Source organism: Alligator sinensis, unplaced genomic scaffold (genome assembly GCF_000455745.1).
Source record: "Alligator sinensis unplaced genomic scaffold, ASM45574v1 scaffold741_1, whole genome shotgun sequence".
Taxonomy (NCBI): Eukaryota; Metazoa; Chordata; order Crocodylia; family Alligatoridae; genus Alligator; species Alligator sinensis.
The window spans coordinates 1,708,089-1,722,351 of record NW_005842212.1 but is presented as its reverse complement, the minus strand read 5'-3'; the positions used below and the strand labels follow the sequence as shown (position 1 = coordinate 1,722,351).

Below are 14,263 nucleotides of genomic sequence, written 5' to 3'. Positions count from 1 at the left end.
CATTCCTTTGCTCTGTGTTGCCCTCGCAGTCTGTTCATAATAGCCAAGCTCCTCCTCCTACAGAACCCAAGTAAGTATGTGCACCCACTGACTTCCCCTTGCTTTGAATCTGTGTTTGACTGGCCACTGCAAGTAGTCCGGGTTTGGGGTGAAATCCTGATCTCAGTAATGCCAAAGGAAGATTCAGTTGATTTCAATCTGCCATTCAGAGGATGGAATTCCCCACTTCTTGCTTTCCCTGGGCAAACATTTGTCCACGATGCACAAGTGGGAGAGGGACTTCTTAGTTTAGAAATTAACTTCACATACCTCTCCAATGCGTGGTCATTCATTGGAGCATGATGAGCTGTTGTCTCTAGTGTGGTGGAAATCATTTGCATTAGCATATTTGGGGCAGGGGATAGGTACTTTGCTTTAGTATCGAGTCCTGCAATTCTAACTTGACTACTTCTGGACAAAAGAATGGCACCACCTGCAATAGCCTTCATGTCTCATAATAAAGCCCTGAAAGAGGTGATCCCTCCTTGTCCTAAACTTATGTATATAGCCAGACACTAAGAAACTGATGCACCAGCATTTTCTGGAGTCTCGGGGCAGGGACTGATAGGTGCCAAGTGATTAAGATGCTTTGAAAGCTTTACCCCTTCAGACCAAGGACAAAATTCTTCTCCCTGGGACATGTATTATTTTGATGGCTTTTGGGGTGCAATCCAACTCCCTGTCAAGGTCTTTGGAAGGACTCCCAGTGACCTCAATGGGAGTTCAATCTGGCCTTGTTCTATATCTTGTGTTACTGCCAATGCTGCTGGGCGTTCGTATGGAAGTAAGGGAAGTGTGTGCAGTAGAGACTGTATCGTGGAAGATGAGGAGAATGTGTCTTTCGTCTTGGTTACAAATGGAGGTTCAGTCTTTGTATTCTCAAACTCGGGACAGTAGCTGTGCTTCAACAAAGCTGCCAGTGTGATTGACTAGCAATGGGAAGGTGATGTTAGCAAGGACAGTTGTCATTTTGATCAGCTCCATCTTTCCACAGGGAACTACCACTTTTGTGTGTGACCTATAAATGCCACTAGGACAATCACAATTTATACAGTAGGGTAGTGCACAGCTTTTTGTCTAAGGGCTTCCTAAATACCAAACTAACCTTAACACATACCATTGCCGGTGAAGCCAGGGAGCGTTATTATCCTAAGAATTTTGCAGATGGACAAACTGAGCCACTTGCCCAAAGCTATGCAGTGATGGGAGAAGCAAAGCAAACTCCACTTCCCCTGCTCCAGTGAGCAGAAAGGACCCAGTCACTGGCAGGAAAAACCATAAACAAGCAGTTGCTTCTTGCTCTTTACAGAACAAATAGTGTAGGGAGTGACTTCAAGGCATGTCCAAAATGGTAAGATTTGCTGAATATGCATACAACATCTGAGGCCTTGCCACACAGACTGCTGCTTTGGTCAGGTTCTGTCAGCATTTAACCCGTACAGCTGGTGAGTTCACCATGTATTTCAAGGGGTACCGTCTCCTTGCAATACATTTCACCAGGAAGAAAGAGGCAGCAGCATTTTTGGCTAACTCCATCTAAACCACCCCAATGCTTAGCCATCCATGCTCGTGGGGGCATCTTTACAGAGTTGTCATTTAAATGTTTGCTTAACCCACCTGAACAAGGGTTTGGCCTATAAAAGGCACAGCTTCATCTGGACATACTCTGTTCCAAACCCAAAGTATATAATTGCAATGTCCCAAGAACTCAAATGAGGGGCAGGGGTGTCTATACCTAAGGTTTCTTAGCCAAATCATATGTACTGTTAAATGAAGTATACAACTTGGGTATTTCAGCCCTCTCCTGCAGATACATGATATCTGGGAATTAAACTGGCTAGGTCCTATGACAAGAAGGCCCTAGCTCTTAAAAGACTAAGAGGGGAACAATGTGATGAGCAGTGTTCATATGGTGTCTTCTCACTTTCCTGGAGATGGCATCAAGAGTTTGTATAGCCTCCATGACTGGAACCAGTGAGAAACTAGGATGGGAACAACTGTTTCATCCTTTAGCTAGAGGTGGGAGGGACAGAGGGTGTGGCTGGATAAACCCTGGAAGCCCAAAGATTTATGGGTTCCTTTTCTTCCTACCCTTCTCATCCCCCTAGCTGTCAAAGAAAAGCCAGAGAGACCTATGCAGGGTCTCTGCTCTCCTCACAAATAAGTTAATTTATAACTTTTGGGCTCTTTGGAAGGCAGAGGAGAACGGAGAATTCTCCAACTCAGGCCCCAGCATAATTATTTGAGATGGCAGAGCCCCAGCCCCTTGAAGTCGCCCTCTCCCCCCAGTTTTGGGGGGTGGCGAGTACAGAGAACCGGGATTACCTCTTCTGCATGGCCTGTTTCTGCTTTTACGTGGGTGGGAAGTCCCCTATATTGCTCTGTTTCTAAACCTGGCAGAGCTGATAACCAGCTCTTGTCCTACACTATAGGGAGTAAGACCCTTGGTTACACTGGAAAAGTGCCAAGTAGGGGTGGGGGGCACACAGTGCATATGGAGGGCAAGAGGACTTGGATGTCTTGGCTAGACTTCAGTATTAACCTACCAGCTTCAGGGAAGCAATTCATGCCAGAAATCTTTCTGCCAATGGGCCTCGCTTCCTGCTCACAGAGTAGTCCTACCACAGAGGTTGCATTTTCTGTGTGCACCACTCATTGTGCCACTGGTTGCCTCAGACTAGAGCGAGCCCTATTTCCCAAAAATATTTGTCTTGTAATTACAGCGTGTTTGAGCAGACTCAATTAATCGAGTCTGCTGGAGTGTGGTAATTACCACACTCCAGCAGATGCCAGCATCGCATGCAACAGCATCCCCACGCTGAAAAATGGTGACTGGGCACCTTAACTAAATCTCATTCAATAACCTTTAAAGTGCCCTTGCTGCCATTTTTCAGCGCAAGGACACTGATGCACGTGATGCTCCAGGTGCATTATTAGAGCAGCTCTCAGAGCCACTCTAACTAAAGCACCTCTCCCCCCCAGAGCACATGTATAAATGCCCTAAATGCCAACCATTGTCCATAAGGACGCATCCTGTGCTAGGCACTCTACAAGCTAATCTGGAGCCACTGATCTGTTAGTGGGTTCAAACAGAAGCATGAAGTGTGTATACATTCTCAAATGGGATTTTTCACAGCTCTAATGACTAGCTGGGCTGACTCTTTCTTTTGTTTCTTGCCTGAGTAGTTACCCAAAGCCAATGTATCACAAACAAGCTAGCACAAAGTCAGTGCAGAAGACCTCAGACCAAGAGATACAAGGAACAAAAGAGGCCCTCATTCAGGACTTGGAAAGGAAGCTGCGCTGCAAAGACAGCCTTCTGCAGAATGGCAACCAGGTAAGAACATGCTGGTACCAAGGATCTCTTTGCTTAGGTTCTCCTCCATAGATTCCAACCAATTCAGAGGTGCTAGAGCATTTCTGCTCATGGGAGTTGTTAGACCCATGGAAAACACAAATGGAAATGCCCCCAGTAACCCTAAAAGGGCACGAGGACAGACTGCTGCCCAGAATCTTATTTGATTCCCTTAACCTCGAGGTGATCCCATTTATTCAAGCCACTTGGGCAGATTGCACTCATTATAATGAGTGCAGAGTCTACCCTCCCTGATGAGCATGGGGAGAGAATACGGTAATCCCTTGTTCAGGATCCAGTAACTCATAGATTTGGGGTTGGTAGGTTTTTAAAATCTGGTTGCTTCATTTCAAACACACTACACTTCTCTGCGTAGTAGATGAGACGGGTCTTGGCCCCTGCATGCAGCTGTAGGGAGAACAGCTCTCTGCGAGCAAGCCATACAGACACACAAGCCTACACAGGGGGGCCTGGCAGGATATGGAGTGCTCATAGCATTACCCCTATGGCTATTTTGGGTTGCAGATCTGTCCGTAGACAGCTATTGTGAGATGGCTGCAGTGTGGCATCTGTGCCAGTCCAGACATCTGTGTAAGCTGGCTGCTGAAGCAGGCAGCTCTGGGAGGTACCAAGGTCACCTGAAAGCCACTCTATGCCCTCCTCTGTCATCCCACTTCCCAGCCAGGCTGAGCCTTCCAGGTTGCCCTGTTAGGAGGTGCAAACGAGCACTAATCTTTTCTATCAATTAAAAAGCATGAATTCAGGAATCTCATCCCTTTCAGTGGTAGAATTGTTTCTACCAGCCTAGACATGGACCCAACCGAGAATTTGAGAGCCTGCCAAGGGTTTAGGCAACTAAGTTTATTCAGCCATTACTGCAGTGGTACAGTTGACCAAGCCCCAGGGAAGCATGACTTAGAACAGTGCCAGTTTGCAGGGTTTATCCTGGTTTCTAAATGCAATGGCTTCAGTACAGGCATCGTGACTCAATAGCGAATAAAAACCAACTGCCATCAATACTAGAAACAGGTCTTCAAATACCTGAAGGGTCGTCATGAAGAGGATAGAAATAGACTTTTCTCTGTGGCTGTAGGGGACAGGACTAGATTCAAGCTGCAGCAGGGGAAGTTTAGGTTGAAGATTAGGAGGAACCTTGCCCATGAGGGTGGCCAGGCACTGGAACAGGCTACCTAGAGAAGTTGTGGAAGCTCCATCCTTGGAAACTTTCAAGAGTAGCCTGGGATGGGTTTGTTGGGAATGATCCTGCCTTGAGCAGGGGGCCGGGATGACCTCATGAGGTCCCTTCCAGCCCTACATTCCTATGACCCTATGAAAGAAAGGGGAATTGCTGCTCAAGTCACTTTCTTGGCTCAAACTCTTTACAGAGAGCATCTAATTGAGCCCCACAGTGCTTGGTATCAGATTGCAAAAAGAAACAAAAGAATTGTCTAAAGAAAACTCTGCAGCCAGGTAAGTTTGAAACAATAGGCTGGAAGTTAATAACAAAGGAAGCATTTCCTATAGGAAGTTGGCTCACATTTGAGACCTGGTACAGCTTCAGCAGGGCCAAAACTTAGCTTTCCATGTCCAATTAACCCAATTCTGGAAACTGGTTTGTGCTAGGAAGAAGCAGGCAAGCTCTGAGAGCCGTTGGTGTGTACTGTGGAAATGGTCTTACTGCTTTGAGGCTTGGTAAATACACAAAAAGGTTAACCGCTTGGTCCTATTAAGTCAGAGACGGGTTCTCCCTCTCAGGAGTTTATTATAGCCTGGCATATTGTAGGTGGTGGGTAAAAATGGACCCAATGTGTCATTATCAGAAGTGTCGCAAAACTTTTATCAGATCCAATCAAAGTTGCTTAACTTGACACCGGCAAACTAATTAACTCTCTAAAGACTTCTGATCTGGAGGGAGGGGGGAAGTCTTCTAACAAAATTCAGACCAAATTCTGTACTCCCGTACAGATTGGAACTAGCTGTTAGGTGTAGACAACCCGAGTCCAATGAATTTGACTACTTTTGCTCACGTGAACATGGAGCATTTGAAGGTGCTGGGACTGCATGTGTGAGAGAACAAGCACATGCTTGGTGCTAGAAAATCCACACATCCTAACACCAAGTGGCTAGTTTCTGAGGAAGATCCACAGCTGATGGAGTTGGAAAGCCCTCCTAGCGCTGATGTACAGGACCCCTGGGAGCTCATTCCAAATTCCCCAATAATGCTGTCATAGTTCCCCATAACTAATCCCTGCGCAGGAAGAATGGAAAGCCAACGACTGTCTAAGCTTTTATGCATTTCAATGCTGTATAAATGAGGATCAAGCTCAGATGATGCCAGGACATCAAGCCCTGTTGAGCAGCCCAGGTTTGCCCATGCACTCAATCCAACAGCACCTTGAATCTATAGCATATTAATACTGCTGAGTGACGCAGCTGCTGAAACGCCAGTAAAAAGGCCATTCACCATGACTAGCCTTGCTTTCTATCCTGCTTTAAAGAGGTTAACCTATGAAGAAAGAATGGCTCGCAGGCTGCTTGGACCAGAAAACGCTGCATCTGTGTTTGACGTGCAAAATGAGGAAAACGTGCAGAACTCGCAGGTAACTGCAATCTGTCCATAGGGCAGACCGTTGTCGGTGTTCATTTAAGGGTCTGATCACACTGGGGTGGGGAGTTGTACATTTTCAGGAGGTGCAAATAAGAGAAACTAAGACTTGCAATAACAATAGACTTCTGTATAGCCTCGTACATGGGAAGAGTTCAGCATGCTAATTACACCTTGCAACATCCCTTGTTAGATACCTATCTGTAGGAATGAAGTCTCTGGGGAGGAACACAATAGCTATTTTGCAGCACTCGGCAGCCTCCTGCAGTGTAGGACAGGCAGAAGGAATTAATACAATAACCTATTTGAAGAGCAGGGGAGCACAAGTAGGCAGTATGTAACAGCTCAACTTAAACTTGACCAGGACTAAAACAAATTAACATACTTGTGTGTGCTGACTACAAGCAGGCAGGACTTTGTGGTTTGGGGAGTGTTGTGTGGTAGGCTTCAGTTTAATTGTGTGCAAGCCGGTTTTTCTCACCCCTGTCTGAATAACGCCAGACCTAAATAAAAGAGCATCGCAGAAGCATTTTAGAGATGCCTCTCTGAGCTGACATTGATTGCCTTGAGACCAGCTTTGGCTAACAGGAGTCTGGGGAGCACTTTCCCAAGAGTAGGAGTGTTGCATTGGCAATATTGTTCATACTTTCACCATTCTGTGTATGCTCCCATTGACTCATCCAACTGCCAGGTTTTTTTTGGCTAGTCAGACTATTAGGATTATTTTTGGAAACTTCAGCTCTAGCGCATCACCTTTTAAAATGGATGTTAGTGTTGCTAGATGCTGCATTTCTAACATGGGGGTGTAGAGAGAATAACCTCAGAAGGGATCTGCCATTAGCCAAATCCAGCAGAACATAGAAGCATGCAGTAGCCCGCTATAGTAAACAGACTACACATGTGGGTATGTAGTTAAACACATGCTAGTGAGAAAAGAGAAGCAAGCAAACTCAAGCTTATTTGTCTGAATGTTGCTGCCATGGATCCTGTAACACCTCAGGACTTTCTGTACTTGATATAACTGGCTCCATTGCTAAAGTGGTAGAAATGCTCTGACTTGCTGACATTAAAACACAGTTATCTGCTCTTCAGATCTCTATAGAAGTTCTTGTTGCAAAACCATCCTGGGTACTTGAATAGATCTAATAACTTGATTGTGGAGTTATCAGCAAGCTTAGCTAGTGCTGTGATCTAGTAGGGAAAATATTTTCCAGCTCAACATGTGTTCGTTGCTCTTGGTACCATTTCTAAGTGGGCACAACAGTGTTCCTGCCAGCTCTGTATAAAAGTGACTTCACTTCTATTCCTGCTTTACAGAAGGACACATTGTACCTAGGCTCTCATTTCACATATTCCAGCAAGACTATTTCCCCGCTAACAAAGGTTATATGTTCACCAAGAAAGATCTGCAACCAAAGGAAATGGCCATACCATTCACCTGTGCTGCTGGACTGAAAGCTGCTCTAAACTATTAAACTATTACTTTTTTTAGTTACTAGGGTTGGAAAAAAAAGTCTGGAATGAAGTGTGAGAAAATATTTGCTTACAATGCCGATCTAGTATTTTATTAGAAAGGCATCTGTGGAATCTGCCATTGGTGTGTTTGAAAAGCAAACTGCTCATTTAAAATCTTTACCGAGAGATTGAATTGAGAACTTTGCTAGTGCATGTTAACTGACTTTTTGCTTTTATTCTTCAAAGCAGCAGACTACAGAGAACACAAGGTTACAGGTTCCTTCAGGACAAATAAGGTAAATCTTTAAATCTATATTACAGGTTCCTTCAGGACAAATAAGGTAAATTTTTAAATATATCCCCAGCCAATCTTGTGAGACGGACATTCAATATTCCTGTGTGTCCAGAGTCTTAATCTAAAATGTGTATGATGTGGCTACTATATTGGGTATTCTACTTTTATACTAAAAAATGAACTCAAACTTCATAGTTCATAGGATAATTGGTAACTTTTTTCAACCAATTATTGAGAACCTTTTAAAGAGGCAGGGATTGTTGGGGTGGAAGCTTGTGACCCATATACTATAGTTAAAAATATCCTGAGAATTGATAGTTCCTCATCTCTTTCCAAGCAAGGTTCAGTGAGGTAAGGAATAACCACAGGGCATGGGATATGACAAGCATCTGTGGGCCATGCCTCAAAGGCTTTGGGGTCTGAGCTCAAAAATAGGAGCTTTACAACTGCTGGTGATACTATTCCATGCAGTCAGAGGCAGATAACAGGATGCTTTATCCCAATTTGACAGATTTAAAAAGCTTAAGGGATGGGAGCGACATAGCTATTAGCCTGTCTTAATTCTAACCTCTTGAGTTGAGTAGGTGTCATGTACAGCCATGTAGCAACCTTGCCAAAACTAACTGTAAGCGTGCACTCTACAGGAGCAGACCCTCTTCCAGAGGGGAAGAGCAAGGACAGGGCTCGATCCAGGAGAAGTTCTTTCAGCCACGTTTTACGCAAGTGCCAGAAGATATAACCATTGAAGAAGGACGCTTCTGCAGGCTGGACTTCAAAGTAATGCTGCTACTTGTGCAGTCCTCTCCATACAACTACAACACTTGGTTTCCCCTTGGCACCTACTACAAACTAGGCACGATAGAGATGTTTGAGCTACAGTAGCTCCATCCCAGTGACCTGGAGCACTGTCTCTCTACCACTACTGGCTTTGCAAGTACAGAATCCTTCTTGGACAATCTTGCAAGCCAGCACCAAGCAGGGCTGGGAAGGGGAGTGGCACAAAAGCACCAGGGAGAGAAATTTAGCAAGCTCCACAGCTTTTAGCCCTGGGAAACTTCAAATTAAATTGGCTGTAGCCACTGCATCCCTGTCAGGATACAGCAGTTAGGAGCTAGGGACAAGCCTGCTCTATAAATCTGAAATGTCCTCCTGGAAGAGGGCTCTGCAAAACATGCTGGCATGGGCATGTATTAGGGCCCCAATTCAACAAAGCACTGAGGCAGGGTCTTAAATGCTTGTCTTCTGTGAGGAGGGATGACCACTGAGCACATAAGCACCTGGTTACAACCTGCTGAATTGGGACCTAGATGCCTGCCAAGTTAAGGCCATTTAATAAAGTCCACTTTAATATGCTAAGTGATAGCTAAACTAAATGGACAGGGCCCTTGCTTCCAAAAAAGAGCTATTAAAAATAGTTCTTTCCAACCATTAAAACACAGGATGAAACTCCGTGAGAGATACTCCTAACACATGTACCTTGTGATAAAAAAGAAGCTAGCTCTTGTTATTTAAGCCCTTTTTTTAATACAAGTTACCTTCTTTTTTTTCTGAAGTGTTTTTTAGCTTTGCACTTAGAGAATCAAATGCCTCTCCTTGTCTTAATGCCATTTCTACCATACTGAAGTGATAAAACCTATAACTCTTTTAGGAGAAAGTAATTTGTCATACCACTTCAACAGGCTGCTGCATTTCGTAGTCTAGAATGAGTGAACTCCATTACAGATCTATATTGGTATTAAAAAAAAAAAAAAAAAAAAAAAAAATTTACAAATGTGGTTTTTATAAAATGGTGGGCTTGCCCACAACTGATCCCACTGAGTTAAACTGCGCAGGACACGGGTAATGTGTCCTGTGAAATTTTACAGTTAGGGTGGCCAAAATCTGGAACTAGCTTCCCAGGGAAGTGGTCCCAGCCCCTACCTTGGGCAAATTCAAGAGGAGGTTGAACGATCACCTGTCTGGGGTCTTGTGAACCCAGCATTCATTCTGCCTGTGGCAGGGGGTCAGGCTAGATGATCTGTTCAGACCCCTCCTGACCCTAGCTACTATGAAATGATTCAGACTTGTGAAAGCAGGGCTCCTTGTCTTGTAGCTAAAGCTCTTTGAGTCAACTAGGTTGCTCCATATGCTTTATAGTTTACATAGGGCTGGAAATGCCACAGGTAGTTTCCCAGTTTGGGCATTAAGCTGATCAAACTGCCCTTGAGGAGGGGATTTTCTTAAATGTAAGAACATAAACGATTGCATATCCTTAGGTCCTTCTTCCTGTTTGCTCACGTCTTGTTTCTTCCCCCTTTACAGGTTAGTGGGCTACCAACTCCGGATGTGAACTGGTATTTAAATGGAAGGCTGGTTCACCCAGATGAATTTCATAAAATGATAGTATCTGAAAAGGGCTTCCATTCGTTCATTTTTGAAGTGATCAGAGCCTCTGACACGGGGACATATGAATGCGTAGCCACCAATCGTGCTGGAGAAGCTGCTTTCACAGTAAAGCTGGATGTAATTGGTAAGACATATGGCTTGGGTGACACCCTGGAGGGGAAGGAAACTTTCCAGCTGTGCATTCCTGAAAGGCCAGTGCCTTCTGCATGCACCAAGAGCATCAGACTCAGGAAAGCTGCTGCTTTCAGTGCCTGCAGGGCTTTTCTGCCTGCTTCCTGATGTCCAGGTTTAAGAACTACAACCAAGTCTTTGAACTCAGGATGGAAGGTTCTTCCCAAGTGCTCACCATCTTTCTAACCCTGCTCCTGGTGAAGGGAATGGCATTTTTGCCTCTGACTTCAAACAGGAACACTGACCAATGATGAGCATGCAGGGAAGGAAAAGGGCGCCAACCTGGATGTCTGTCATCTTGCGTTTGCAGCTAAGAATGGCAAAATTAGTGTCCTTCATAAAATACACTATGCATGCCTCCCCCCGGCCCCTAAGTGACTTCATTAGTGAAAGACTGTACCTTCCCAAAGCTGCCAGAATCGTAGCTGAGGAAAGCCACCTGTCATTTTAACTCTACCTGAACTACTGGTTGTATTGCCTCTCATGTTAGCAGGGCAAGACTATTTGAGGTGGAGAACACTGCTGAAATTTAAGTCCCAACTCAAATGGCAGTTAGAGGCGTATATCTCCTTCCCCAAGCTTTGAGATGAATGCACAAATTCTGGGTTGCGGTCTCTGGACACCTCCTGGGTCTTATCCAAGGCTTCATCAAGACTTTTTTATTCGTGAACTGGGCAGTGACCCTCACCCCCCACCCCCCTACCTCCCATCCAAAGAAGAATATTGCTCGTTAAAATGCTGATGTCTAGGCACCTGAAGGCCAGGGTAGCAATGTACATGGCATGTACCCTCCAAACAAGGATAGGATAAATATCAGTCAGGGCAAATATCTGCCAATGTAAAACAGCTACTACCACTTTCTCTTCTCATTTAGCAAAACAGCATCAGAGACCTCCAACTTTCATCTTCAAACCACAAAGCAAAAAAGTTTATGAAGGAGATACAGCCAGACTGGAATGTCAGATCTCTGCCATCCCCACCCCACGGATTTACTGGAAAAAAAACAATGAAATGGTACAATTTAATGCAGACCGAATAAGGTATCCTCCTAATGAGTTGACCATTTGGTGTGTTTAGAAATATAGCTGGTATATCTTAATGCAAAATGTAAATGACATGGTATCTAAAAAGACAATCTGATATCTAAAGGTTGAATGATGTGATATCTAAAAGGTTTGACAAAGACCAGTGCAAAGTCCTACACTTAGGATGGAGGAATCCCATGCACTGCTACAGGCTTGGGAACAATTGGCTAAGCAGCAGCTCTGCAGAAAAGGACCTGGGGGTGACAGTGGACAATAAGTCGGATATGAGTCAGTGTGCCCTGGTTGCTAATAAGGCTAACAGCACAATGGGATGCATTAGTAGGAGCGTTGCCAGCAGATCAAGGGGAAGTAATTATTTCCCCCTCTCTCTTCTACACTGGTGAGGCCACATCTGGAGCAGTGTCCAGTTTTAGGTCTCCCCACTATATAAAGGATGTGGACAAGTTGGAGAGAGTCCAGTGAAGGGCAACAAAAATGGTTAGGGGGTTGGGGCACATGACTTGTGAAGGGAGGCTGAAGGAACAGGGTTTATTTAGTCTGGAGAAAAGAGGACTGAGGGGGGATTGGATAGCAGCCTTTAACTACCTGCAGGGGGGTTGCAAAGTGGATGGAGCTGGACTGTTCTCAGTGGTGACAGATGACAGAACAAGGAGGAATGGGCTCAAGGAGGATAGTAAAGCCAGAGAGCTTGTGGAATCTCCATCCTTGGCGGCTTTTAAGGTCTGGCTCGACCAAGCCCTGGCTGGAATGATCCAGTTGGTAGTCCTGCTTTCAGCAGGGGGTTGGACTAGATGCCCTCCTGAAGTCCCTTCCAACCCTCATTTTCAGTTTTTTCTAAAATGGCAACATATGCATTTGCCAGTCAGATGTGCCCTTTGTCTACTGACCAGCATTGGACATGGGTAAAGGGTCAAGCATTTGGGTTCAACTCCCTGCACTTTCATTGCAAGAATGGTTAAATAACCTCCCTGTGATCCCCTACTCTAGCCACATGGAGCACTCGAGATGCCACACCTGCATCCAGCAACCAGGGATTCAAGGCATAACTAGTCAGATGCCCATGTCCTATGTGGGTCCTCCATGAAGGACCCCTGATCCAGACTTCAGTGCTAACAAGAAAACAAGTAATTGTTGATTCCATCTTACCCGTTGCAAGTAAAACCTGTGCAACAAACTATTTCTGAATCACAATAAGTGTTTTGGGGGCTTCTAGCCTTCTCAGCTATAAGTCATTCCTTTTAAATCAACTTTCATGCATTTTAAACAAAAACCCCTCTAAATCTTTCAGCATGCTGCATGACACCTCTGGAAGGGTTTGCCTCCTCATTCATAATGCTAACAAAAAAGATGCTGGCTGGTACACTGTCTCTGCAGTCAACGAGGCTGGCGTGGCCACCTGTCACACCAGGCTGGAGGTTGCATGTAAGTAAAACTTACATTGTGAGTTAATGTAGCTTGCCCTTTGGTCAGAGCAAGTCTGAGTGCAAACCTAGTTGAGGTCTGAGCACTCCGTGGCCTTGAATTTCCAAAGGAGGTAACAGATGTATCGTGCATTTTGGTGTAACTATTCAAAACAGGCATTTCTATTTGTATCTGGGCATTGTCCGACGGGGATGGTTTCTTTGCAGCGGCTAACCGCTATCCTCAACACAAGCAAGCATTCCTGTTAGAGGGAGCTTGCCTGTCTGTTCCTCATTTCAGGGACAACTTCCTCTTCTAGATTCAGAATATGTGAGGGTATGAATTTTGCCATTTGATAAAGCTCCTAAAACAGGGAGAACTGCAGTGCTCAGGACCTGAATGAGGTGTCTCTGTTCCAGCTCACCCACACAAGCCACTTCCAAACCCCAGGCAGTTGAAGGTTCGGCCGACTTTTAGCAAATACCTAGCACTCAATGGGAGAGGACTGGATGTGAAACAAGCCTTTTCACCGGAAGGGGAGTTCCAGCGTTTGGCTGCTGAATCAGGACTCTATGAAAGTGATGAACTTTAAACAAGAGGAGAAGGAAGCGCGCTCCTGTAACAGACACTCGTGACACCAAGAGATGCAGCTGAGTGGCAGTTGCTCTAACACTGCAAACGTACCTACATGTTTTTACTCCTTTTGACTTTTGCACACTCTGCTGTTCCAGTTTTATCAAGGTAGAACTCCTATTTATGTGGATTAGTGAATGTAGCCATTTACTCTAAACCTATATTGTATTTTAGCTGTGAAGCCTAAGTATACAAGGCAGTTAGCTCTCATAGAAGTGTAGCAGGTTTAACTACACCTGTGCTCCACTATAAGATGGAGTATGCTGGCTTTGTTCTGCTTTCTGTTATCATGAGTGATGATATACATCAGAACTTGTGCTGCCTGAATACTAAAACCAAATATAGACTACAGTGGTTTTTATGAGGGGTTATGCCAAAAGCAAATAAAATTTTAAATACCCAGTACAGGTTGTGACTTCTGTTTTTACCTACAACCAAGACTACTGCAGGGGTCTGGTCCCTGACAGCTAGTCGGTTTGCAAGTAGAATTGGTTGTGATCCTCCGTGCGCTGGAGCTTCTCTGGGTAATGCTAAGTATGGCATCCAGTTACCTGCCTTCCAAACCGCTCCGGTAGCCCACAGAATGACACACGCTTGCATAGCTTGTCCATCCACTGTAAATCTGTCTCCTCCCTAAGTCACAAGTTAACACAACTCTTCTTTGTCCAAGGCGCTCGCTTTTAATTGCAGCCGCTAAAGGAAAATTCCTCCTCTTCAATTCCCATAGGGGAGTCCCAAAAATCAGCAATCTCCTTGCAAGTAACAGCAGAGGGATGGGTCAAAAGCTTCCTGAACAGCATAAGAAGGCCTGAAGCTTCTTTAAATAGAGAGCAACCAGCAAGCTGGGGCCATGGCCTGCTCTGCAGCAACAGTAGCTA

At 44.9% G+C, this 14,263-nt stretch overlaps 1 protein-coding gene across 7 annotated transcripts in view; it reads left to right on the top strand.

The window, feature by feature from the left end:
- Positions 1–13,790, top strand: part of MYOT (myotilin) — a 38,287-nt gene extending 24,497 nt beyond the window's left edge. For 3 of the 7 annotated variants that reach the window (XM_006026859.3, XM_025207870.1, XM_006026863.3), the window contains 8 exons: positions 3,226–3,376; positions 5,893–5,994; positions 7,701–7,750; positions 8,394–8,526; positions 10,051–10,258; positions 11,180–11,345; positions 12,640–12,773; positions 13,172–13,790. In XM_006026859.3, the coding sequence (XP_006026921.1) occupies positions 3,226–3,376; positions 5,893–5,994; positions 7,701–7,750; positions 8,394–8,526; positions 10,051–10,258; positions 11,180–11,345; positions 12,640–12,773; positions 13,172–13,344 (1,117 nt within the window). In that variant the 3' untranslated portion in view covers positions 13,345–13,790. The other 4 variants (XM_025207872.1, XM_006026864.3, XM_006026860.3 and 1 more) reach the window with 3 other exon arrangements.
- The last annotated feature ends 473 nt before the right edge of the window (positions 13,791–14,263 follow it).